At 31.2% G+C, this 25731-nt stretch overlaps 1 protein-coding gene across 4 annotated transcripts in view; it reads left to right on the top strand.

Annotated features, from left to right (window-relative positions):
• Positions 1 to 25731, top strand: part of COL11A1 (collagen type XI alpha 1 chain) — a 197853-nt gene that overhangs the window by 156961 nt on the left and 15161 nt on the right. For all 4 annotated transcript variants that reach the window (XM_007471378.1, XM_007471380.1, XM_007471381.1 and 1 more), the window contains 10 exons: positions 808 to 861; positions 2104 to 2157; positions 8127 to 8180; positions 8782 to 8889; positions 9183 to 9236; positions 9877 to 9930; positions 10962 to 11015; positions 20008 to 20061; positions 20199 to 20306; positions 20780 to 20833. In XM_007471378.1, coding sequence (XP_007471440.1) covers positions 808 to 861; positions 2104 to 2157; positions 8127 to 8180; positions 8782 to 8889; positions 9183 to 9236; positions 9877 to 9930; positions 10962 to 11015; positions 20008 to 20061; positions 20199 to 20306; positions 20780 to 20833 — 648 coding nt within the window. The remainder of the gene's footprint in view (positions 1 to 807; positions 862 to 2103; positions 2158 to 8126; positions 8181 to 8781; positions 8890 to 9182; positions 9237 to 9876; positions 9931 to 10961; positions 11016 to 20007; positions 20062 to 20198; positions 20307 to 20779; positions 20834 to 25731) is intronic.

Below are 25731 nucleotides of genomic sequence, written 5' to 3'. Positions count from 1 at the left end.
CTTTCCCTTCAATAAACATTGCCCCCAATTTTTGCTTCCTTCAAATACATATTTTGATATTTTTATATTTGCATGTTAGATTTCATTTTCTTCAAATAAATTATTCTTATTACAATAAACTTAAAAACTGAGAACATAAATATTGTTGATTCAAATAACTAATTAATACCTCAAACAGCATCATTACATAGCAAACTCCTCTCTAAATATGCTTGCTATGGTTCCCTGAATCATTAATACATTCTTGAAGTAAGGGGTTCTGGCCACCAGTATTTTATAAAAAGTGCCCCAAGGTAATCTTAAAGCACAACCAAGAGAGAGATGCTTTGTTTGAGGAAGACAACTAAATAGTTAATCTTATTCCAATTCTAGCATATGTAACATGAGAGCTGACATAAAAAACATAACAAAAATATACAAAAAATATAGACTTAATGAATTCTAAATCTACTCAAACACCATTTCCTCTTCAAAGTTTATGTTCCTTTTATACTCTAGCATTCTAGCATATTCTAGCCTAAAATATTTCTAGCTATATGACTTCATTTTACCAGATAGTAACAATAGACTTTTCTAATTTTTAATTAAATTGTTCTCCCTGCAGTTCTAATTTCCCCATAGATATGTGTAAATAATCATTTGCTAACATGATGTTGTGTCCATCATAAATGACTTATAACCCTGATATGCTTCACTGACTATGATTTTGCAGGCTGAAACTTCTTTTAGTTTTCTTAATCACAAAATGAAATATCAGAAATGCATTTGAGTTTAGACTTCATAGACCTTAATATTCATCTCTTACAGGGTCCACCTGGTCCTCCAGGCCCCAGAGGTCCTCAAGGTCCCAATGGAGCTGATGTAAGACTGTGAAATATGTTAATTATTTTGAAGTTATATAGATATTATTTAATAGCAGGTAGTGTCAAGATATAATGGAGACAATTACACTCCTGTTAAATGTTTAAGAGAACAAGAGCTCAAGGATCATTTACTCACTCCATTTTATTTTCCAGGAAAAGAAAGTCTTTGTAGGGAGCTAGTCCTCACAAATATAATATAGGTACAAAATTTACAGTCAATGTATATTAATATTTATTGGTGAATTAGAAATACTAGCTCTAAGAACTGCATTGTTCAGTTCAACATACTGTCTTGCACGTAATTGTACAATGTTGCTGAATTGTTTCCAATTTAACCTTTATCTTTTACAATTGCTTGAGGAGATGGTTGTAATTGGCTTGATTGTACTAGCCTAGGTCTGTACTCCAAACAGCCTTTATTTATGCATCTACTATCTAAAAGTTTTGTATTTTGTATTTTCCTTCTATAAAATATGTCAGAGTAATATGTGCATGATAATATGTGCACCTCTTGCCATGTAAAAAATGTTTCCTGTCAACTGTATAAACTTTCCTCCCCCAAGCTTAATTGTTGACTGACTGTTCCAATATTACAGGAATGTAATGCCATATTTATCTTACTGTTACCATTAAGAAATTTATAGGCTTTGATGTTCTGTTTCCATTTGACTTTCCCTTTTCACAAAGAACAAGTCATTTATTCTTGGCTTTATTGCTCTTCTGTTATTCCTGCTTTTAATTTTGGCAGACCAGAACTGGGTAAAATAGATTAGGCACAGATGTACTAAAAATGCTTTTAGGTTTTAATTCCCCCTATGTAATTTAAAGTTTAAGAGATGGTTTATATTGTTTTTTGCATGGATTACATAATTCTTAACCAGAGTCATATCTTGATCCACTAAAAAAATCTACAAGATTATCCTCTAAATCTGATCTCTTCAATAGGCAAAGAGATTGAAATTATGTTTCAAGTATCAACTGACATGACTAGAGTTGGAAAATCTCCTACCTTATCTTCAAAATTCTGTGAATTTGAAAATCAATTTAGTATAATTAAATTATTTGCTATCCAGTAAATTTGACAACTCAATAAAGTTCATCATTTTGCCTCATCTTTCAAATGACTTGGAATATTCTTGCATAATATTTCTCTCCCTTTCAGAACAACTGGACTTATATTTATAATTTTATATTTTATTTTAAGAGCAAGGATAACTGTATTCCTTTTCCTACTCTACAGGGACCACAAGGACCCCCGGGATCCATTGGTTCAGTTGGTGGTGTTGGAGAAAAGGTAAGGAATTCAGTGATATAGACAGTTTGAAACAGCAAGAATTGAGGAATTTGACAATATTAGCCAGTATTATAAGTGCTTTTAATAGTTCTGTCTTTCTAAGTATTTTACACATAGTTATATGAACTACAGCTCATCTGCTCTAATAGTTAAATAATTAAAGAAAAAGTGATTTAGAGATAACACATTTTTGATTGGCAGGTATTGTGCTGAGCGGTGGATTATTTCCTTTAATCAACACAGCCTCTCCATGATGATGGCATTATTATTATTACCCACGTTTTTAGGCTGAGTGAGCTGAATCGTAGAGAATTTCAGTAATTTCATTAAGGTTTTGTTATTAGAAAGGGACTAAATCAGGATCCACTCTAACCCATGTAAGTTTCACTGGACTCTGGCTCTAGTACCCATTCATTATTGAAAATAGAAGAGATTGGTAACTGACTTAAAAGCAAAAAATATGTAACTGACTTAAAAGTGAGAAAGGAATCCTTCATATTACAAAAGAATTAATCATTCAGTTCATCATATTTGGAGTTATATTTTCATTACTAATACTATGACCTGTCTTTGGCACTTTTGAAAATAGTTGGCATGTGCCATAATATCTGGGCTCAGAATAGCTTCTTTTTTTCATGAACATGATTTTATTTAAAATATCTGCTCTTCCTTTTCATGAAAATGTAAAAATGATCCTCTGATTTGTTATTTATGCATTCATTCTCATTTCTTAAAATAATTTTCAAGAAAATTAACATTGTTATTTGCTTTATTTAAAAAATAATTTACCAGTTTTGAGGGATGAAAATTAAATTTCATACGATAAAATATTATGCAGTGAAAAAATACTTAGAAATTTCCTGAGTTTGCTTCAGTTTTGTTAAGAAATATCAAAAGTATAGACTTATCCTAATCATAAAAATTATTGTTGTTTAGTCTCAAAAATTTTGACATAGCATATCTTATACTCATTCATTTATCTTAATCAAAGTATTTGGCCCTCAGAAAAAGAAAGGTAGTAGGTTGAGAACCTAGTACTTTGGTGTTTATTTCTTCTCAACACCCACATTCTAGTATTTTGACTATAATTAATTTTATATGATTAACTATTATATAGTTTCTTAATTACTAGATTAGAAATATTTGAAAGTTATTATTTAATTTTTACTGCATAAACAGTCTAGTTTTTTTGATTGATCAACTCTTGGTTTATATTCTTAAATTTAAAGTTTTGTGTTGAAAAATGCAGATAAGTTGAGAGTGTAATTGAAAGAAATTTTTTGTTGAATTCAGTTGTCATAGAAAAAATAGCAGAAGAGAGGACTGGTGTCTAATGGTATCATAGCAGTAGACTGATGAAGATGGCCCACACCTTTCCTCTTTCTTCCCTTTCCATCATCCTCTTTCAGCTCTAATACTGACCAGATAGTTGTGAGAACTAGCCTCAAATTTTAGTTTTTTGCCGATATAGCAAATTCTAAAACCATTTAATAGCCTTTTCAGCCTATTTTACTTGTTTCCTAAAGCTTTTGTGTGCAGTGGGAAAAGTTTTAAGTGCTTTAGTTGCTTCTTTTATGGTTTTATCCTCTGTGCTACCCTTGAAGATAAACATGGATGCCAGATGTTTGGAGTTTTGGATAACTTATTTTCCATACTGTTTCCATTTGTTTAAAGCCTATCTGGAAATACTTGGCCAATTTTGAATCTTCACAGAATGATTCAGTCAATCAGGATGGCGTTAGACTTCTTAAAATTAAAACATACCTGAATCTAAATTTGTTATACTAAAAAAACAGAGTTTTATTTTTTCTCTGTTTAAAAAAGTTTCTATGTGACAGCAGGATAGAAATGAAACCCTAAATTTTATTTTTTTCTTCATAATCTAGGGTAATATACTATTATGTGGATTACAGATATTTGACATCAACTCTGATTTGGTTTGAATTCTTCCCCATTTCTATTTTGGAAAATTTATTCCCAGTCACTAATTCAATGAAAAAAAGAAAAGAGAAACAAAGATACTTTAGTCATGCTGCACTTTGCTTAAATTAGTTTAACTTGTTTTCCATATAATATATATTTTCTATTGATAGATTTTGTACTTTAGTGTTTTCTTCAAAACAAGGAGACAGAACAGGATATTACCTTAAGAATGAATACATCTGTTATGACTTTAGGCATACAGAGTAATTTGCTGTCTCTTCTGAAGGGGGCTTTAATCTTAACAAGTGCACTATAGAATGTGATAAAATAGTTACATGATAAGTAATAATAAATGTATAAACTAGCACCTCCTTTATATGCCAATACTCTTCATAGAATTTGTATTATTGTATTTAAATCAATTATTATTACTTAGAATAAACGTGATATAGCCTCATTGAGACTAGATATATTTAATTTGTATAATGTAGTCTTGTTACAGTGTTTTATTTCTTTCCTTGTGATTTTGTCCTATCCCCTTTCCAAAGATTTTAAATGGGACCTTTATAGATTTAATATTAATTTCATCTTAAGTAATTGCTATTTATATTGTGCACACTTATCTCTAATACTCAAAAAAGGTAATTTTCATATATATATATATATATATATATATATTAGAGAATTTAATATTAATGCATTGCTCTCAAAATGAAGAGACTTTGTAGTAAAAATTTGTCTTTAAAATTTTTTTAATGTTTTTTATTGTGGTAAAAGTCACATAATATAAAACATACTATTTTAACCATATTTAACTGTACAGTTCAGTGGCACTAAGTATGTTCACATTGTTGTGCAGCTCTCACCATCATCCATCTCCCGAATTTTTCACCTTCCTAAACTGAAACTCTGTCCCCTTTAAACACTAGGTACCCTTACCCCCTGACCTACTCCCCTTACCCCCTGACCCTTGGCATCTACCAATGTACTTTCTGATTCTATGAATTTGACTATGCTAAGTGCCTCGTACTAGTGGAATCAAGAAGTATTTGTCTGCACCTACTGTATATTGGAATGCATTTTTAAGATTAATTTAATATATGTCCTACAAATAGATTGTACCTTCTTTTTCTTCCCCCTGTGCTATACAGTAGGTTCTCATTAGTTATTTGTTTTATACATAGTAGTTTATATATGTCAATCCCAATCTCCCAATTTATCCCACCCCCCCCTTTCCCCTCTTGGTGTCCATTCATTTGTTCTCCATGTCTGTGTCTCTATTACTGCTTTGCAAATAGGTTCATCTGTACTATTTTTTGACAATTAATTATTTAATCCTGTCTCTTCACCACCTATTATTTCCCTCATAAAAAAAATAATAAACAAATGGAATCATTTCAGAATCCAGTTTAACTTTATAGTGGACAGGGATTAAAGGGGAACAACAAAATACACAGATTAATAAAAAACACAAAATATGCAGTTATTTCCCTTCTAGTTCTAACTCTTATGATATCACTATGAGTTAATGTGGTACATGTGAAAACATTTTGTACATAGTCAATAGATTTCCTGTATTTCCTTTTCCCCTAGCTTTATTGAGGTATAGTTGACAAATAAAAATTGTGTATTTTTGTGCCACATCTTCTTTATCCATTCATCTGATGATGGACACTTAGGTTGTTTCCATCTCCAGGCTATTGTAAATAGAGCTGCAATGAACATTTTGGTACATGACTCTTTTTGAATTATGGTTTTCTCAGGGTATATGCCCAATAGTGGGATTGCTTGGTCATATGGTAGTTCTATTTGTAGTTTTTTAAGGAACCTCCACACTGGCACATATATACAATGGAATATTACTCAGCCATAAAAAGAAACGAAATTGAGCTATTTGTAATGAGGTGGATAGACCTAGTGTCTGTCATACAGAGTGAAGTAAGTCAGAAAGAGAAAGAGAACTACTGTATGCTAACACATATATATGGAATTTAAGAAAAAAAAATGTCATGAAGAACCTAGGGGTAAGACAGGAATAAAGACACAGACTTACTAGACAATGGACTTGAGGATATGGGGAGGGGGAAGGGTAAGCTGTGACAAAGCGAGAGAGAGGCATGGACATATATACACTACCAAATGTAAGGTAGGTAGCTAGTGGGAAGCAGCTGCATAGCACAGGGAGATCAGCTCAGTGCTTTGTGACCGTCTGGAGGGCTGGGATAGGGAGGGTGGGAGGGAGGGAGACGCAAGAGGGAAGAGATATAGGAACATATGTATATGTATAACTGATTCACTTTGTTATAAAGCAGAAACTAACACACCATTGTAAAGCAATTATACTCCAATAAAGATGTAAAAAAAAATTGTGTATTTTTAAGGCATATAATTGATATTTCGATACATGCCACATTGTGAAATAATGCCCACACTCAAGGTAATTAACATATTCATCACCTCACAGAGTTACCAGTTTTTGGTTGTGTGATGAGAAAACTTAAGATCTAACCTGTTAGCAAATTTCAAGCACACAATACAATATTGTTAATTATAGTCATATTGCTATATATTAGATCTCCAGAACTTATTCATTTTGAGTATCTGAAATTTTGTACACTTTAACCAACATCTCCCCATGGCCCCCACTCTCCAACCCCTGGTGTCCACCATTCTACTCTCTGCTTGTGTGAGTTTGGCTATTTTAAATTTCACATCTAACTGAGGTTATGCAGTATACTATATATATTCCATATATAAAGAATTTAATATCGACATTTTACAGTTGATTTGAATGGCAAACTAAGTTTTTTTCAAAGATGTGAATAATGACTCATAAATATATCACTTGCATATTTTTCCATCATACTGGGATGGATGAATGATTCATTGCTTTGAAAATAATGTAAATGCAATATTTTACTTGTAAAGTTTATTCAAGATAATTGGAAATATTTGCTACCTACTTGAGAGAGAAAATAATTTACATATAATAATACTAATGAACTCTTAGAAGGTACTTGATATTTTCACTCATTATGCAGATAATTCAAGAAGTTAAAATATGTGCATATTCTCAAAGAATAAGAAATTATGTACACAAAATAGTCTCTCCTCTGGAATTATGTTTATATTTAATATAATATATTTCAAACCAATTTATGAGCAGTGGGTCTGTGCCAGGAATATTAGAAATAGCTGAGTTAAAACTTAAAGAAAATTCAGGCCTCACATTTTAAAAAAATTTAGAACAATTTTCACTTCAGAGTTTCTAGTACTACTGATTTTGTATAGAAACATGGTACATGAATGTATTGTATTACTTCACTTGGATGATTACTTGAACCGAATATTATGTTTGTATGCATTTCTAAGTGCGAAGAGTTAGTAACAGACTTTCATAAGGGAAGCCTACTAGGCTAGGAGGTTTATTTATTATTGCACTGAGCCATAAAATATCCATCCACATCTATACATGGAGATCATAAAGACTACCAATATATATCCTCAAACAAAGCAGTTTTAATTAGTATCTAAGTATCTATGTGTATCTTATAAATAGTGTTTTTGTATTTTTTTATAGCTCTACTTTAGACCTCTACTAAATAAATTTCATAGGATTATCAAAATACTACAAAATTGATTATAGTAAAGTAAATTCATATTTTAGTAAAAAACATTTTAAATTGTTTAATCCATAAACTTAATTATAATATGAATATTGATGCAACACAAATACACAATTTTTAGGAAACATGCAAATGTCTGCTTCGTGTGGTTTGGTGGTAACTTGGGTTAATGCTCTGGGTATTAACTAACTGATGAGAATTGTAGCATCCAGCTTATCCAGTTCTATCTCCCCACTTGAGAAATAAAAGTATTAAGGTCAGTAATATGAAAAGTTTATTCTTTTTATCAAAGTTTTCCACTGCCTTTTAAATAATATAATGAGTTAAAGGCTAAAGTGTCATGGTCATCATTGAAAGAAGTTTTACAAATGTGAAACATTGTTTCTGTGCTATGATACTCTTTTGATCTCTTCTTTATAGGGTGAGCCTGGAGAAGCAGGGAACCCAGGGCCTCCTGGGGAAGCAGGCACAGGAGTAAGTGCTGGCTTATTTTCAATGTAGTGTGTTATGGATGAGATATTTCCTTCAGAGTATTTTAAACATGTAGCTTAACTCCTAGCTGTGATTCAGTTCCTTTCACTTTCCAACCCGTTAAGAATCATCACAAATGCAGAGCCTGTTTGTTCAATAATTTTGCCTATCCTCTGCATATTTTGATTCACACAGAAACTGAAAAAAAATTACATTAGCATAAGTTAGAACATTAGAACTATAAGCTGTTTATTGCATATATCTTTGGTGGACTGTCCACAAAAGAAACCAGCAAACTCTGCTACATTGAGTAAACATTTATGAACTGTATTAGCATTACATTATTCTAATTTAGATTGGTTTAAACTGAGAGTGAATTTCACTCCCAGGAAACATTTGGCAATGTCTGGAGACGTTTTTGGTTATCACACTTGGAGGAATGGTAGATGCTGGCATCCAAGTAAAAGAGACCTGAATGCTGTTAAACATCTTGCAACGCATTAGACAAGCTCCCACAGCAGAGTATTGTCTGACCTCGTATGCTAAGGTTAAGAAACAGATTTAAAGCTTGTAAGATAATCATTCTTTTTCTTACGTTGTATAGGGTCCCAAAGGAGAAAGAGGAGAGAAAGGAGAAGCTGGTCCACCTGGTGCTGCTGGGCCTCCTGGTGCTAAAGGACCATCAGGTGACGATGGCCCTAAGGGTAACCCGGTAAGTGACTTTGGTCCTCTTTAAAGTGGCATCTATGTCAAAGCCACTTGAAGCTTTTCGTAGAAAGACTAGAAATCATGATACTTTGGCCCATAGCTGGTGAAGTTGACTTTTCATTGTTTGATGTATTCATAAGCATTCTCAAATGATTTCATTTTTTTAAAAATTTCTAGCAAGAGAAGAGAGATATTCTCATATGGTTTTACCATGACTTTTACCTCTTAAATTTCAGAATATCATGACTTTATAAAAAGTTTTCATTTATTTTCTTTCCTTTAAAAACATTATTTTAGGGTCCTGTTGGTTTTCCTGGAGATCCTGGTCCCCCTGGGGAACCTGGCCCTTCAGTAAGTATCATAGAAAAACAAAGGAATTATTTTTCTGGGGATTGTTCCCAGTTAGTAATTAAAGAAAAGTCTTAATTACTTCAGTGGATCCCCAAAAACAGCAATAAAAGGAAGATGTAAACTGTAATCACAACTACCAGAATAAAAATTCATATATTTGGAGACTATCAGACTTGTGTTGCATGATTATTATTACCTCTTCATTGGGTTAGTTTTCCAGACTTTGTTGAGTTGTACATACTAATTATCTGAGTAGCCGCATTACTATCATTTCAAAGTTACAAGATTTTTGCTTTTACCTCAGTCCATTCTAAAATGCAAATTCTATCTCAGACTGCACCATATTTGTTCATGGTTAAAGGATGCACTGTCTTTCTATACTAATTATATCCTCCTCTTTCCTTATATTAAGAGCATACTATATTTTAAATTTGATGTCATAGCAATTTCATACATTTTATGGAAAGAGAGATACCATAATCCTTAAAAAAACAACTGAAAGAATATAAAAATACTTTTATTTGTTTATCTGGTAATAATTTTTCTTAAGGACTAACATGATACATCATATCTTTTTTTTCTGATAAAAGTTAATTAATAGTGAGAAATACCTGGGTTCATTTTCTATTGCCCATTATAGGGACAGGATGGTGTTGGTGGTGACAAGGGTGAAGATGGAGATCCTGGACAACCGGTAAGTAAGCACACTATTTTTATTCAATCTTTGCATAGTCTCAAGATATTTTAAATAAATAATCAGAAATAATTATACTTCCGAAAGCATAGCTATGTGTGTACATATTCAGGTATATTTGAATTCCAGTTTAAAGTCAGTCTTACATGGAACATTTCTTACTTGATGTGATTTAAGAAATATAAGCAAAGCCTTCATAATAAAAACTGTAGTCATATCATACTAGTGATTTTGTCATATTATATTACATTGAACTATCTCTTCAACTGTATTAAGCGGAAAGTCATTTTAAAAACACAAATAAGAATTAAATGAAGAAACCTAGGTTATCAGCCTATTATTAGCATGAATTACTTCAATTACTAACCAGAATGAACTCAGCATTTTTGCACTCATTTTTTATTTTTAATTTGGGAAATGCAGTAGGGGGCTTTGACCACATAAGCTTATTTAGGGAGGAAGTAAAGGAGGGCACTAACTTAAGTAGGAGTCAAAGACAATCTGCACTCTTTAACATAACTTTGTCTCTAGAGCCATACCCCCTGGATACTTGGAGTCAAAGAGATACAGACATTCTGTGTAGATAAGACTTGTGGGTCATATCCCAGCATGTTGCGTGCTCCTTGGAATAAAAATGCTAGTGTTGCACAAGATGAAATTAGAGGTAATAGATTTATGGTTCACAGATGTATGTGATATACATAGAATTATTAACCATATAATTCTATTAATTAGTACATCTATTGGATACTTGTCAGATATAAATTAGCACTTAAAAAAAAACAGTTTTAAATAGAAGGAATTCGATTCACTTTTTTCCAGCTCTGCAGAAGTTTTCCATATGAATTTACCAGCTCAAATTATAGATATCTGGAGGAAGTTTAGGTAACTGAAATAGGGCTAAGATTCTCCAGGAAAGATAGATGTGGAGAAACGAAGAAAGCAGGTTGGCTTCAGTCCAGATTTTGAACAGTGCTGGGAGCCATAAAATAATACCCAATTGCTTAAAAGGTATTTTTCACATTTTTTAGGGTCCTCCTGGCCCATCTGGTGAGGCTGGCCCACCAGGTCCTCCTGGAAAGCGAGTAAGTTTTTTAAATTCTTTATTTGAAACACCTACTCATCATCCATTGTGTGTATAAATTTATATTATAATTGTAAGCTGTAGGCAGCGCATTATAATGGTGCTGAAAAACATATGTCCTAGAGAGTGATTTCTTAAATTTGTCAAAATACTTATTAAACCCAATTTAATTGACAGGTTGACAGGTTTAATCTGTCACAATGAAAAATAGTTTCCCACTTCTCTGTGCTTAGGTCTCTGCTGTACAAATGCCATAGGCTCTTATAAAAGACTCTGCTGATACCCTGAATTTCAGCTCATGGTATCCTACAGGGAGATGAGTTGCCCCCACTCCAGTGCTTGTTGAAAACGTTATAGAAACCTGAATGCAATATCAGTAGAATGAGCTCAGGAATCAGCATATAATGTTAGATTGCTTTACACTGTCAAACAATTTTGATAGGATTTTAAGAAAGAGCTATAGTAAAATATAAAGGTCTTGTTCAAAATATTGGCTACAGTGGACCCTAGGAGGTTTGCTTTACTGCCTTTTTCCCATCATTATACTGTTTTTATAATAAAACAGTCCTGTTGACCTGCCTCTTGCAGCACTTCTATTAATATACAGTGTTCTCCTGAACCTCCTTTAGTCTATTTTCCAACCTAGCCATGAACAAAATATTTGGTCAACATTAAAATATATTTCTTAGGCTCATTTCCCCTTCAGTAATCCAAAGACACAGAGCAATTGGGGCCACTCTGGTTTTCTAATGGTAGCTTTATCTTAGGAGAATTTTCACACTGCACATCTTCCTATACACAGAGTGTGACAGGTTTTAATTCTGTCTCTCAGGACATAAATTGAGTCAACATTTACAAGCAAACATTTCTCTTTGCTGGAAATGAACTTAGTTTATAGTAAATATTTTCTCTGAATACAATTTTCTTCTCGCTGGCCCAAGTGCCTTTTTTACCTTTCTTCTCCTCTTCCTCTTTCTCATTATTATCATTATTATTTTGTTTGTTTGTTTTCTTTTTGTCAGCAGCCCAAAAGCATAATCTTGATAGAAAAAGAAATATATCCCAAAACAACCATTGGGCTGTTATTCTTAGAAAGTAATTACAAAGTGTAACATGATGTTGAGCTCTGTTGCCTGTTTTTGCCTACATTCTGAATGTTCTTAAAACTTTCCAAATGGATGAATATCTGTTCTATTATTTCAGACCTTTCAGAAGAATACTTATATAAAATGTCTTTGAAAATTGGTAGAAATCTTTCCTGAGAAAACATGAAATCATTTTTTTCTTTCTCCCAGTCAAATGATGGAAGACTATTTAACGCAGTGGTTAATAAGTCAGTGAAGTCATACTACCTGACTTTTAACCCAGCTCTACCATTTATTACCTGTATTTCCTTAGGCAAGTTACTTATATTGCTTCTCAGGGAGGGCCTACTATACCTAGGATTTATAAGATAACTCATAAAGAACAAAAATAATATGTATTCACATAATAATGTTAGTGTGTTAGCCTTTAGTTATGAAACAGTTATTGAATAGTTATAATAAGCACAAAATTATCATCTTATATAGGTATAGGTTATTATGCTTTTGACGCAGAGGGAATTAAACCTTCCTTCAAATTGTAACTACTGGAAAAGGAGGGACTATATAAAAATATATTTTGAATATTTTATTAACATCCATTGGCAGCTTCTCAGCTCATTCCATTATCCAAAGCAAATTCTCAGCAAGGGCTATATAGTTCAGTTTTATTTTAAAATATGTCAAAACATATTGTTCACTTACAATCTTTGATAAGTTCAACTAAGTACCATTTGCTATGTGGGATGTGTTCTTTTAATATGTGACAGAGTTAGGGAATGAATTAATTTCTTTAGCTAGACAGTGGTGGATCATGTGGCTTACTCATTTTGAAAACTGAATGATTTTGAAATTTAAAAAAAGTAAATAAATATAAACAATTTACTAGCATAAAACAGTAGAAAAATATCAGCAAAAGGCATGAAAAGGTATTTTACACAAATGTTCCACAAACACGTAAAAGGATGTGTAGAAGTTAGGGAAACGTGTTAAAAATGACATAGAGATACCACTTACATCTATAAATTGATGAAAATTTAAGTCTGACAAACCAATGTTGGAAACAATGTTTTTCAAAAAGAAAATAATGGGGATTATCATAAACAGCTATCGTGAGCTAACTACTACAACTGCTTTAGGAATTGTTCATTATTACCTAGCAGAATTTAACAATGGACTTTCCCTACTATCTCGTAATTCCATTCCTAGGTACATGCTCTGGATGATATCTTATACATCTTTAGCAAGACACACATATAGAAAAAATAAGTGTACTGAGATAGGCATAAACTGAAATTTTGTATGGCACTGAAAATATTGTATTGCAGATGTGTGAATCAACAAAGATGAATCTCAAACACCTGATGTTAAGAAGAAAATATATGTAGTGTTGAGCTGGAGAAGATATATAATTTCATTTATATAATATGTAAAAAAATAAAAACATGTTGTTTAGCATTCAAACATAAGTGGTAAAAGTGATTAAATAAATGAAGGCAATGATTCATTAAATTCAGAATGGTAGTTATTTCTCTGGGAGAAAGAGGGTTACAGTAGTTGCAAGTGACATGTAGGAAGTTATACATTTGTATGCTGAGACTCTTAGTTAGATATTAAAGTAATTAACTGATACATTCCCTGTATCATCCTTTTCATTATTAGAAAATTCTATAGTGAAGTGCTGCCTTTCTGATTTTTGATGAGATTATTTAAAAATAATCTCATCAAAAATTTTAGAGATGTTCTAGCCTCCCATTTTAAAAAGCAATTTTTATGAATATAATATGCTATTTTTATTCCACTCTAGTCATTTTGAAACAAAATTAGAAGACTTTGTATCTATGAATTTTTAATGATATGAGATTGTGATGACTATGCATTGCTTACAAAACTATTTACATCCATTTTGATTTAGCAGAAGAATCAACCTTAGGTCAGCCCAACTGAACAGTATTATGCAAGTTTTCTTCTTTTAAAATGTGGCATCATTAAATCTAACCTGAACGATATTTAATGTAATGTGTCAAATTGTGTTCTGTATTAGGATTGGATAGATTGGCAGGTTTAATTGGCTTTCTCTGTTTTACACAATAATCTTTTTTCTTTAGCAGAGTAAAATATATTCTAATGCTGTAAAGATTAGTGTCAACAATCTTATTACTAAAATTATAATTTGCTCTGATTTAACAGTAGCAATTAATACTTTCATTCTTTTGAATTACAACCAACCAAACTAGTCAAGAGCTCTACCTTAACCTAAAAAAAAAAAAAAAAAAGATGGCTAAGGTGAAAAAATAGAAATACAAATTACTTACTTAGGTCTTTCTCAGCCTGTAAACTGAGTCTTCATAGCTAACTATCAGCACAAACTAGTCCCGAATGCTGTTGCATTAGAATCAAATAGACCTGGTTTCAAATTCTTGCTTTGCTACTTATAAATACAACTTAGAATAAGTTAATTTCTTTGAGTCACAGTTTTCTCATTTATAAAGTAGGCAAAATAACTAATATTCCATGCTGAAGTGAAGACTAAATTAATAAAATGTATATTTAAACCACTACATCTAATATATGGATTTATCAAGAGTTCAAAGAGTGGATGCTCTTCTTAAGGAGTTAAATACAGGTTTTGAATTATGCCATCATTTATAAACAAAACAAACATATTAAATAAAATATACAGATAAGATAAAGATATTTTCTTCTAATTTTTGAGTTATATAAATTGAGATGAAAGTTTATTAGCAATAAATTCATAGTAACTTCATAATTAATTGCATTTTTGAAGTATAGAATACTGTGATTCTGTTGAGATGAATACAAATTTGTATTATTTATTTATTTGGTGTTAGTTGATGTCAAATCATGTAGCGTAAACTGTAAAGGAATTTCCTCTGCGAACTGTTGCCAAAAAACAGAGCATGATGTCATGATGACTGCATATAATTTTAATAAAATGGATTTGCCAAGCAACAGGGATTTAGAACTAGTTTGGGAGATAATAATGTGATTAAAATGAGTTAGAAGGAAGTACTTGGGAACTTTATTGTATGTTTGTGAGGTCACTTTGTTTATGCACTGGATGAACACAAAGCTCCTGAGCGTAAAGGGATATGATGCAGAGTGAATTTTGTGAATTGTAGCTGAAGAGGAGAATTCTGCCTTCACCAACCTTTGCATTCAGCCAACAGGCAGCAATGTCTTTGATGCAGGAATCAATTTAATATCACCCTTGTGGAAACAGCAAAAAAATTCCTATACAATAATTATAATATCTGATCTACACAATTATGACTTAATTGAATACAGAATTGCCTTACCATTTATTTCCCTTTAGTTCATCTAGAAAGCATAATTTTAAGTAAGCTTTGTATGTATTTTGTGGAAATTAACATTTCTTTTATCCTTTGTTTTGCTACATTGTAACAACAGAAAAGGACCAATAACAATTTTGCTATAGCATCTCATAGCAGAAGTAGCAATGAATAGAAATGTATTTTTCCTTGAGTGACTCTTACAAATAAATGATAATAAACCCTCCCAATAGAATATTGGTCAGAATGTTGCAAGTGGCAGTGATACTGAGAAACAACATTTTAACAGTTATTGAACAAGTAGGGAAATTAAGTTGACATTTGTAGTACATGTACATTCTGTCATGCATTTTAATACTTGAGAATAAATGTATATTTCCTTGAGGCACTAGAAGATTGTACAGTTTATATCAGTAAGCCATGGAATTTTAATATTCAGGTTATCATAGCAGTTTGAAACCAAGAACTAGTTCAAAGTCCTTTTACTGAAAAAAAATCTAGAGATGACTTAAAAAAAGATTTAAAAAATCTTAAAAAAAGATTTAAACCTAACCTGAAAATGCATATATTAAATGGAATTTTAAGGAGTCCCATCTCATTTGCCAAAGGAAAATTTACAATAAAAATTAAAACAATAACAAATATTATTAAGTAATAGAAACACAAAGGAAGCTTTAACCTACTATATATGCCCATATATGTATTATTTCCATCCCTATGCCTTTATGCATGAATGTGGGTGGTCAGATTAGAAGGAAACATCCCTCCCATATCTACCCACACTAAGATTAAGATCAATCTTTGTGTGTTTTACAATGTACTATATTTGTTAATTTTGTTGTCTGCCTTCATAACTAAACTTTGTGAATTCCTTAGGGCTTCACTTTTTTTTTTTTTTTTTGTATTCTCCATGCACAGCACATTTCTGGCATATAAGGAAGACTTAACTATTTGCAACATGTATGGAAGAATGGGTAAATTGTAGAATAATATTATAAAATGTGAACAGTGGAGAGAGGATTATACTGTGTATTTTATATAAAGTATATTTCTCATAGCAAGGAAAATCTCATGTAATGGTGATTACTGGTGGAAAATTAACCAAGTCTTATTTTATTTTCATGTTTTACAAGGCATTTTCCAATCAGAACACTCATTACTTCATGATAGTACAGGAAGTAATTCACTATATTAAGTCCTTGCCTCTCTGCTTATGCAGATATATGAGAAAGAAATGAATAAAATAAGAATTTCTCCATAGACATTGTTTAGTTTTTTTTAAAGGGAACTTCCTATTCTCTTAAAAAAATGTGTGTCACCTGTTTTCATCCTGTTTTTCTTAAAAAAAATCTGTGCCATCTGGAAAAAATATAAGGAATAAATGAAAATGGGAAAAATGAGATAAAGAACAGAGTAAAACCATTTAATGTGGATTTCCAGCATGAAAAACATCAGGCATTCATTCAAAGAGGGGAGAAATCCTTTTGGGATGAAGAAACTTTTTATTGAATCACAATTTTGTGGCCATGTTGTAGTTTACTTGTGTTTAATTCTCTAGGCTTTTCAAACTCAGAATTTTTTTTCTCCCTTGCAGTAAAAACAATATTTTTGTTACATTTTAGACAGTTGATGACTTGCTTTTCCTAAAGCTAGATATTTATAAATCTTCTCTACTATAAAGTTCATATGTGTAATTGCAATCTTGAAGTTAATACCCCATACCTTTATGTCATTCGTTTACGGAAAAATCTTCATAGAATAAAGAAAAGCCCATTATTCAGTTGAACCTCATAATTTCTATTCCCCAAATTATAGTCATTATGGCTGTTTTACCCAATTGGAATAGGAATACTTTAACCATCACACCAAAAATGTATTTTTTTATACATTACAAAATAATCACCACAATAAGTATAGTTACCATCTGCACACCAAAATGACTCAACTCTTTAACACTAAGAAATATTTGAAGCTTATGCTTCTCTACAGAAATCCTCTTGCATAAATAGTATGAAATTCAAAAGATACACTTAAGTTTTAATGCCTATATTATTGTTAACAAATTGTTGCTGCCTCAAGAGACTGCTTACAGGATTTATGCACTTCTTATCTTTGGGTCGAGGCACAATGAATGCCTAATAATATATGAAGTTATAGTGATGATATTGAGAAAATAATTACTAATGATATTTTCATTGACTGTCTCAGAGATAAATGAATTCACAGAACTCTGAGTTTGATGAAGTGCCTGATACCCATTTAAAATGTGGATTTAAAAGACCATATGAAAGACTAACATGTATCCACCATTAGAATATTAATATAGCATCTGAAAGAGAGAAAGTCATCCTGTCTCACCTTATTTTCACCAATTAACACTGTTTCTGCTACTCTCCCCAAATTCCAACCTCAATCTCAGTTGATGATTTTGAGCACAACTCATAACAAAAATTGAAGTAAACAAACGGAAAACAAGAGAGTCTGGGGAAAAATGAAATACAGTTTCCTAGAGACCATTAAGTTTCTTTTTTAAACTTTCTATACTTATGTCTGAACTTGTGTAGAAATTTTCAGCACAGTTAAGATTCAGATTGAATCTTAATGTTTGTTAAGTAATAATAAAAATCAATTAAGTAGTGGAATGAAATAAATATTTTATAATACAATTATAATTTTTTATATCTTAGAATGAATTTATTATATATATTGTATAGCCCACCACAGTAAGAGGCCAAAAGCACTCTTATTGTATTGGACTATCAAACAAAGTGCCCTGCTTGTGTTGATCTGAGACGCCATAAGTGAAAATATCAATGACCTAGTATAATGAGTAGGAACAAAATTTAGACACAGTGGGAATTATAGCATATTTCTAGCTTGAAAAATAGTTGTTTTCTTTGATACCTTGAATATTATATGTTATGTAATATAAATGATTCCTTTCTACATGTTTATTACAAAGATTAGAAATGTCAAGTTTTATATTTCACAAATGACTAAGAGAATGTAAGAAGGAAATTTGAATGTCAGATTTCAAGATCTGACTATATATTACGGGATCGTTTAGCTGACTTTCAATTTTCTAGTTAAAACAAGTAGTTTCATACATGGAGTTCATATTTTTCAGGTGTTATAAACAGGATGTATGGAAAAAAGTAAGTTGTTGACACGGTGTCTATAAATGTATTTTGAAAGTCAGTTTTGTTTGACCTGACTCTTAGGTTGCCAACATGGTGAAAAGTATTGGTAAAATAATAGAATTTATATAGAATAACAATATCTAATAATTTTAGTAACAATAATAAAATAACTAACATTTGTAGTGTTCTTTATGTCTCTGGTACTTTTATACACCATTTACATTTACCAACTCATTGAATTCTCATGATGATGCTGGGAGATAGCTACTGTTATAATCCACATTTTGCAGAGAAGTAAACTGAATCACTCACAGGGTGTGTAACTTGCCAAAGATCACAAAGCTTGTTGATGGCAGAGCCAGGATTTGAATCCAGGAAATTTGAATCCTGGCTTTAGGCTCTTAAGCTTCAGATTCCATTCCTGTATTTGATACTGATCTACTGGAAGTTCACAAAATACTTTTTCATGTGTTACATTATTTAAATTTAACAACAATTCTATAGCAAGAGAATTCTTATTAATAACATTTTATTCATGAAAGAACTGAAGTTCAAAAATACTAATAATTGATTAATTATTTATTAATCATTATTTATTTAGCTAAATTAATCATTATTTATTTAGCTAAAACTAAAGAGAAATAGGGAGACAGATACCTCACAAAGATAGAGGAAAAATATATATATATATACAAAGAGCAGTATTATGAAAAGCTTTAAATATATATAAATTATATATAATTTATATATAATAATTAGCAGTTCTCCATAGCAATCCATGCAGATATACAAAAGTTATGCAAATACCAGAATATCTTCTTAAGTTTTTGAATGACATATGGAGTGTGAAGATTTTTTTCCTGCTTTTTCTCTAATACTAGGTTTTAAAAAGTCATACGATTTTTTATACCACTTAATTATGTGAATTACATAGTTCCAGAGAATGAAAATATAATATCTCTTGACCAACAAGATTTTAAATTTTGTACTCTTCCAGTTTTAACATGATCTTATGAAAATGTATAATGTATGGATCTTCTAAGATTAAGAAAGGAGCCAATCTTAAAAACACATATAATGATGGAAGTGAAATCTGAAACCTTCAATTACTTCCTAATTATACAACAAAATAAATGATATCTGAGTATTTAACACACTAAGCGTGACTAAATCATCAGCATTTCTTTAAAATTTTTTTCTTTATTCTTTCTTTACATTGATATGATGTGATTATCTGTATTCTACTCAATCTGTGCTTCATTTGTTTTTAACATTCTAACTAAAATTTGTACATAAAAAGAGTTTTGAGTTTTCTCAGTGTTTTAAACTAAATTGCTATAGAAATTCACAATTTATTAGACTCTGTTACAAATTAAACTGGGGTATTTGTAAATAAGTCTTCAGTTACATTACTTTTATATGTTATATATATTTTAAATGCAATTTTATGTTTATAGGGTCCTCCTGGAGCTGCAGGTGCAGAGGGAAGACAGGGTGAAAAAGGTGCTAAGGTAAAATATACATTACAGTTATTATGCTTGAAAAACTCAACATGTACGCTGGACAACATCTATTTCAGTACTTTTAATAAAATACTAAAATGTCTTTTTTCATTATTAATGCATTCACATATTTTATTTTCTAACAGGGAGAAACAGGAGCTGAAGGTCCTCCAGGAAAAACTGGCCCAGTTGGTCCTCAGGGACCTGCCGGAAAGCCTGGTCCAGAGGGGCTTCGGGGCATCCCTGGCCCTGTGGTGAGCATCTGTGCTGAAAGATGTCATTTTGAAAATAATGTCTTATTTCTAAGAAAAATTATGAATAAAAATATTTATGTCAGCATTATTTTATAAATTGTGTGCAGTAAATATTATGTAATAAAGTCAGAGACCCTTAGAATATTTAAGTATGTCATTTATTTAATAAGTTCGTGGTGAAATTCTAACTTCTAAAGGTAGAATAGAAAACTAAACCCTGAGATCTCAAAGACGTATAATTTTTATACACGCATCCATCCATCCATGTGTGTGTATGTATGTGCACGTAGACATATACACAGAAAGTAAAAAGACTTAAAAATCGCTTACAATATTTGTATATGTCCTGCATGTGATGGAATTCATAGGTGATGTTTGCTTTCTTTCTTTTTCGTATTACCAAAATTAAAATAAAGAAAAAAAATATCTGCTTTTGTTAATTAAAAAAATCAATCGTGTTTCTTCTTCCTTAGGGAGAACAAGGTCTCCCTGGAGCTGCAGGCCAAGATGGGCCACCTGGTCCTATGGTGAGTAGCACCTTTTTCTGTTGTTTAGAATTCCAGAAATGAAATTATTTATAAGCTAGAATTCCTGAAATTTTGTCTTATAAATTGGTTTATATTCTGTACAGTATTCAAGGAAGCATATTACTCAGACCTAAAAAGAGAAAAGTAATCCTAACTGATAAGTTATTTGGAAAAGATGCCCTTGATCAGAAGATCTTTCCTTTCTTATGTCCAATGGATGAAACAAGAAATTTCCATTCTGAATAAAATGCCACTAATGGCCCAGACAGTTCTTTTCCAAATGTGGACAGTTCCCCCAAATGCATGCAATTACACTTAGTTTCCTGGCACTTCATTTAAAAGAATAACATTGGCGCAGGCGTACAGTGATTCTTTCACCAAATAAATTGTTCTCTTCATGAGTCATATGGGCTGAAAGATAAAGCATTTACCCCCGTGAGTGAAGAGAGGTATAATTGTTACAACACCAAAGCTTGGTTACTCTCATAAACTGTGTATGCAAACAACACACTTGAGCAATGCAATAAAGCATTTAGTTGACCAGCATATGGTTCATAGAGTTTATTATAGGAGCCACAGCTATTCTTGCTACAAAATTTGGGCAGAAAGTGAGAATCCAAGTCTTGCCTTTAAAATTATTGCTTACTAAGTAATAGATTCTATTTCATGGTGGAGATATTTGAACTTCATTGTCCAAAATAGTAATATGTAAAGGGATTAATTAAAACAGGAAGCAATACATATAGCACTATTCAAGTGTAATATATATCGGTTTAAATACCCCGATTTGTCCATACAGAAATTTAAATTTTACAAAACTGCCTCTTTTCATGAGTATATCAACTACCTCAGAGGTATGTATGTGCTCAGAAAGCCATCGAAACTAGGATTTGCAATCTTAATCATTTAGGAGAACTTGGCCAATACTTTTAGGAAAAATGTCACAAAAATTTCCTCTAACATTCCAGATATTTCATAAGTGCTACAGAGATTATTTTTTTAAGTTTCACTGAAAAGTTAAAGGTCACTTATTTTAATAAGTGGATAAAAGTTATCAAATTTTGAGGAGATTATCAAATCTGCACATTACCCCATTGACATAGGAACAGGGACTTGACAAAAGTAGGATCATCGGTTCCATGTCTGCATCACTATTTAGGGAATATTCCTCTTAGGTATGTTAAATTCCTAACTGTACAAAGTCATAGCCTAGGGAAAAAAAATACTTCACCTTAATATCACCCTAAAATTTGCCAAAGATTGTTTTTCTTATTATTTCATATTTTTCCAATAAGTATTCTGACCTTTCTCCAGATGAAATAAAAAGAAAGCATCAAGCTGGAGACTTCCTTCAGCTAATATTAAAAATAAAACCATCAGACATACCACCTAATTCTGGCTTGCAAAAGTTTATATTTCTGAATCTTAGGTAAATGTGGGTTTACAGAGCAAGGAGCTAAATAAACAACTCACATCCTATGCCGCAGTGAAATGAAAAGCATCAGAATTGAGCAACATGGATGCCATTTCTTTCTCTGGCTGCTTGTTTTATCAGAGAGTACTTAGAATGCAAATCTATTGTAGCTTTTTCATACCTCAAATAGTTTGATTGTGCTGTCTAATTTTAATGAAAATGCTACTTGGTCTACAGGAGATGAGGTTTGGTGGAGAAATCATCTTCAGGATGCATTTATGGCAATTTAGTGAACTTTTCAGCTCAGCTAAGAAATACTGGTACTTATTTTAGTAGGCAATTTTGTATTAGCGTGAGAAGTAGCGTATCGTGATTACTGGTTAAGGTCATCACCTCTCAACCCAAGAACACTGGTTTCAAAAATGAGCACTACTACCTGCTTGCTGAATAAGTTTTAAGTAAGTTATTAGATTTTTTTAAGCTTTAGGTTTCTCATCTATAAAATGAGAATTTGAATAGCGTCGATCTTATGGGATATTATGAAGTTAAAATGAATTAAATGGGGATATTAATATTTTTTACTCCATGGGGTTCTTATGTTAATTAGATGAGCTATGTCTAAAAAACAAAACAAAAAATCAACTTAGACCATTTCCTATATAAGTAACAGTCTAACAACTTTATATTAACCTTTGGATTAGAAATTCTTTGGGCTAGAGTGAAACAAACACCGGTTAAAACTCTTAAGATGATATTTAGTGTCTGACCACTCTATATGATCAGCTCTACTAGAGTTTAGATATGGTACAATATTTACTTTTTACTTCAAAATTTAGATATTTCTCATGGCAAAAATTAAACTTCTACATATGCATGAATTTTATATACAGATAAATATTCAGAATCATATGGAACTGAGAATAAAATGGTATGTGTGAATTCTAAAAGAAAGCTAAGGACAATAATGAGATTGTATAAAGAATTTTATTTGAGGATTTTTAAAGTTGAACTGCTGGGGTGTTTTTTTTTTTAGGAAATAGCAAAAATCAGATGGGAATAAAATTGAGTGTTTTAAAGAGAACAGTAATGCTTGCTACATTCTCTCCTCTGCTGCATAGTCAAAATAAGCATGATTTAATCATTTTAAATTAATTTTTATTTTATTTTTTGAAGACAAAATTAGCATCTATTTTAGTTTTAAGCTTTTATTTTGTTTTGTTTCATAATCTTTCATTTTAAGAACCTATTTGTTCCAATGTAGCTGAAAAATTGTTCAGTATTTATCTTCAGACAATTTTACCTGACTATTATCATACATTAATTCTTTTCACATACTGATAAGTAAAATATCTGATAACATTATTTGTTAAACCATAAGTGCGTGAATAAATGGTAGGATCGGTTACTGAATTATATTTTGATTTTTTAAATGCTACATTTAACTTATCTGTAAAAAGGTTTGAGATGTGTAGCATTCCATAATGATTAAGCAGGTTTAAACTACAAAGCACTTGTCTTTCACCAAATTAAGCATTATTTTACAATATTACATTCTAAATAAACAGTAGGATCTGCATTTTCTTTAAACTTCAATGCATTAGAATTTTGAGATGCATTTCAAAGCAAATATTCTGTACAGCATAATACAGCAGGGGAACATATTTGATTGTGTATTCTAGACACTTATGAATGTATCATCCCTGTTTTCCTTTTCACTTTATTACTTATGAATTATGTATTTCCCTAGGGTTTTTCAATTTACAATATCCTAAGAGGAAATAGAAAATATGTATACCTGAAATAATATTTTTATATGTACAGTTGATATTTTTGATATGGTCCAGGTTCAGAGGGTTATTTATAACTGCTATTAATATCATAGCTTTACCAATTTCTATTTCTAACTGATGAAAATGATAATAAACTGATTTCGCTTGGCTAATGCCTCCTTAGACATAGTTCACAATCTTATGAGATTATTAGCTTAGAGGAATTAACACTCTTTTTCTTTAACTCCTTCCTGAATAATATTTATAGAAATGATTTTAAATGCATTACAAACACAAAAAATGTCTAGTATGTTTCCCATTACCCCCAAGCAATTAGAATCTGCAGTATTTCTTCTTTTTGCCATTTTAGCTTTTACTATTAGAATGTGATGAGAAAGCTGATATTTGTGGCATATCAGAAACAAATAACAATAATTCACATTTACATTACACTTCACTATATGCAGTACTTTTGTAAGCCTGGTTTTTCTTCCATTATCACGATTCTCTGACACAGTTATTATTAGAACACCTTTATAAATAAAGTTCTGAGATAAAAAGGAACAGACCCAAGATTACCCAACTAAAGAGTGGTAGACCTGAGACGCTGAGTGAAGCAGTATTTGGAATATTGATGCCCAGCAAACAACATTCTTATTAGTTCTCCCACTTAACAGCAAAATTTCTGTAAAGTGTATCACATACCAGAAAGAGTTTGAATGTAAAATAAGAAGTAAAGAAAGAAAAAATTCTGGCCTCTTTAATAGTTTTGTGTTTTCAATCTAAAGAATGTATTTATTTTTAACTGACATATGTCAATTTTAACCAATATTTTTAAATGGTTTTTGCTACTGGTACAGGTATATGGTTCTTTCATGCAATTACATATTTATTAGAACTATTTTTTCATGCTTTTTTATGCCCACTTGTTCTAACATATAGAACATTTGGTATCAATCAATCCTGATGGTCACATGACCTCAAGGAATTATTTTATTATTTCTATTACTCATTTATACTATTCCTTTAAAATTGTGCTATCAGACAACATTATTTTCCTAACCAATAATTCACCACACCTTTCTGATGGGATGAGAAAAAAGTAGATGCAAAATATACTTACTTAACTTTAAAATTATTAAATGAGTAATACTAAATAGGTAATGTTTTTATTTTAAAATAAATTACATCCTTTATGCTGTTCCGATTTTCATATTGATTTAACAGATTTGGGACTTAATGCCACAGATCATGTTTCTCAGACCTTAGTGAGTAACAAACCTGTGAAACAGATTTCTGATCTCTAACTCCAGAATTTCAGATTCAGTTAGTCTGGATGATGCCTATGAATTTGCTTTGCTAATATGTTCACAAATGATGCTAAGGCTCCTGGTCTGAGGATCACAATTTGAGATCATCCACTCTGATATAGTGTTAGCAAATGAGATGAAAGTCCAGTGTTATAACCTAGCCTTAGAATATTCCTGAAAGTAAATTTGGTAATTTCTTTGTAGTCTCCTTTTTGTCTACAAGAGATTTAACAAAGTGACAGGATTCTTTATATTTATACAAAAGAGAATCTAAACTGAATTGATATAAACTTACATCTGAGGATTAATAATTTTCTTCTTACTACAATATTATTAGGCACATTTACATTTAAATTGCACATAATTTCTACAAAAATAATTTATTGTCAATAGAATGATGTAGGG

This window comes from Lipotes vexillifer, unplaced genomic scaffold, assembly GCF_000442215.2.
Source record: "Lipotes vexillifer unplaced genomic scaffold, Lipotes_vexillifer_v1.1 scaffold1350, whole genome shotgun sequence".
Classification (NCBI taxonomy): Eukaryota; Metazoa; Chordata; class Mammalia; order Artiodactyla; family Lipotidae; genus Lipotes; species Lipotes vexillifer.
The sequence above is the reverse complement of the archived record's forward strand: the minus strand, read 5'-3'. Positions and strand labels throughout refer to the sequence as shown.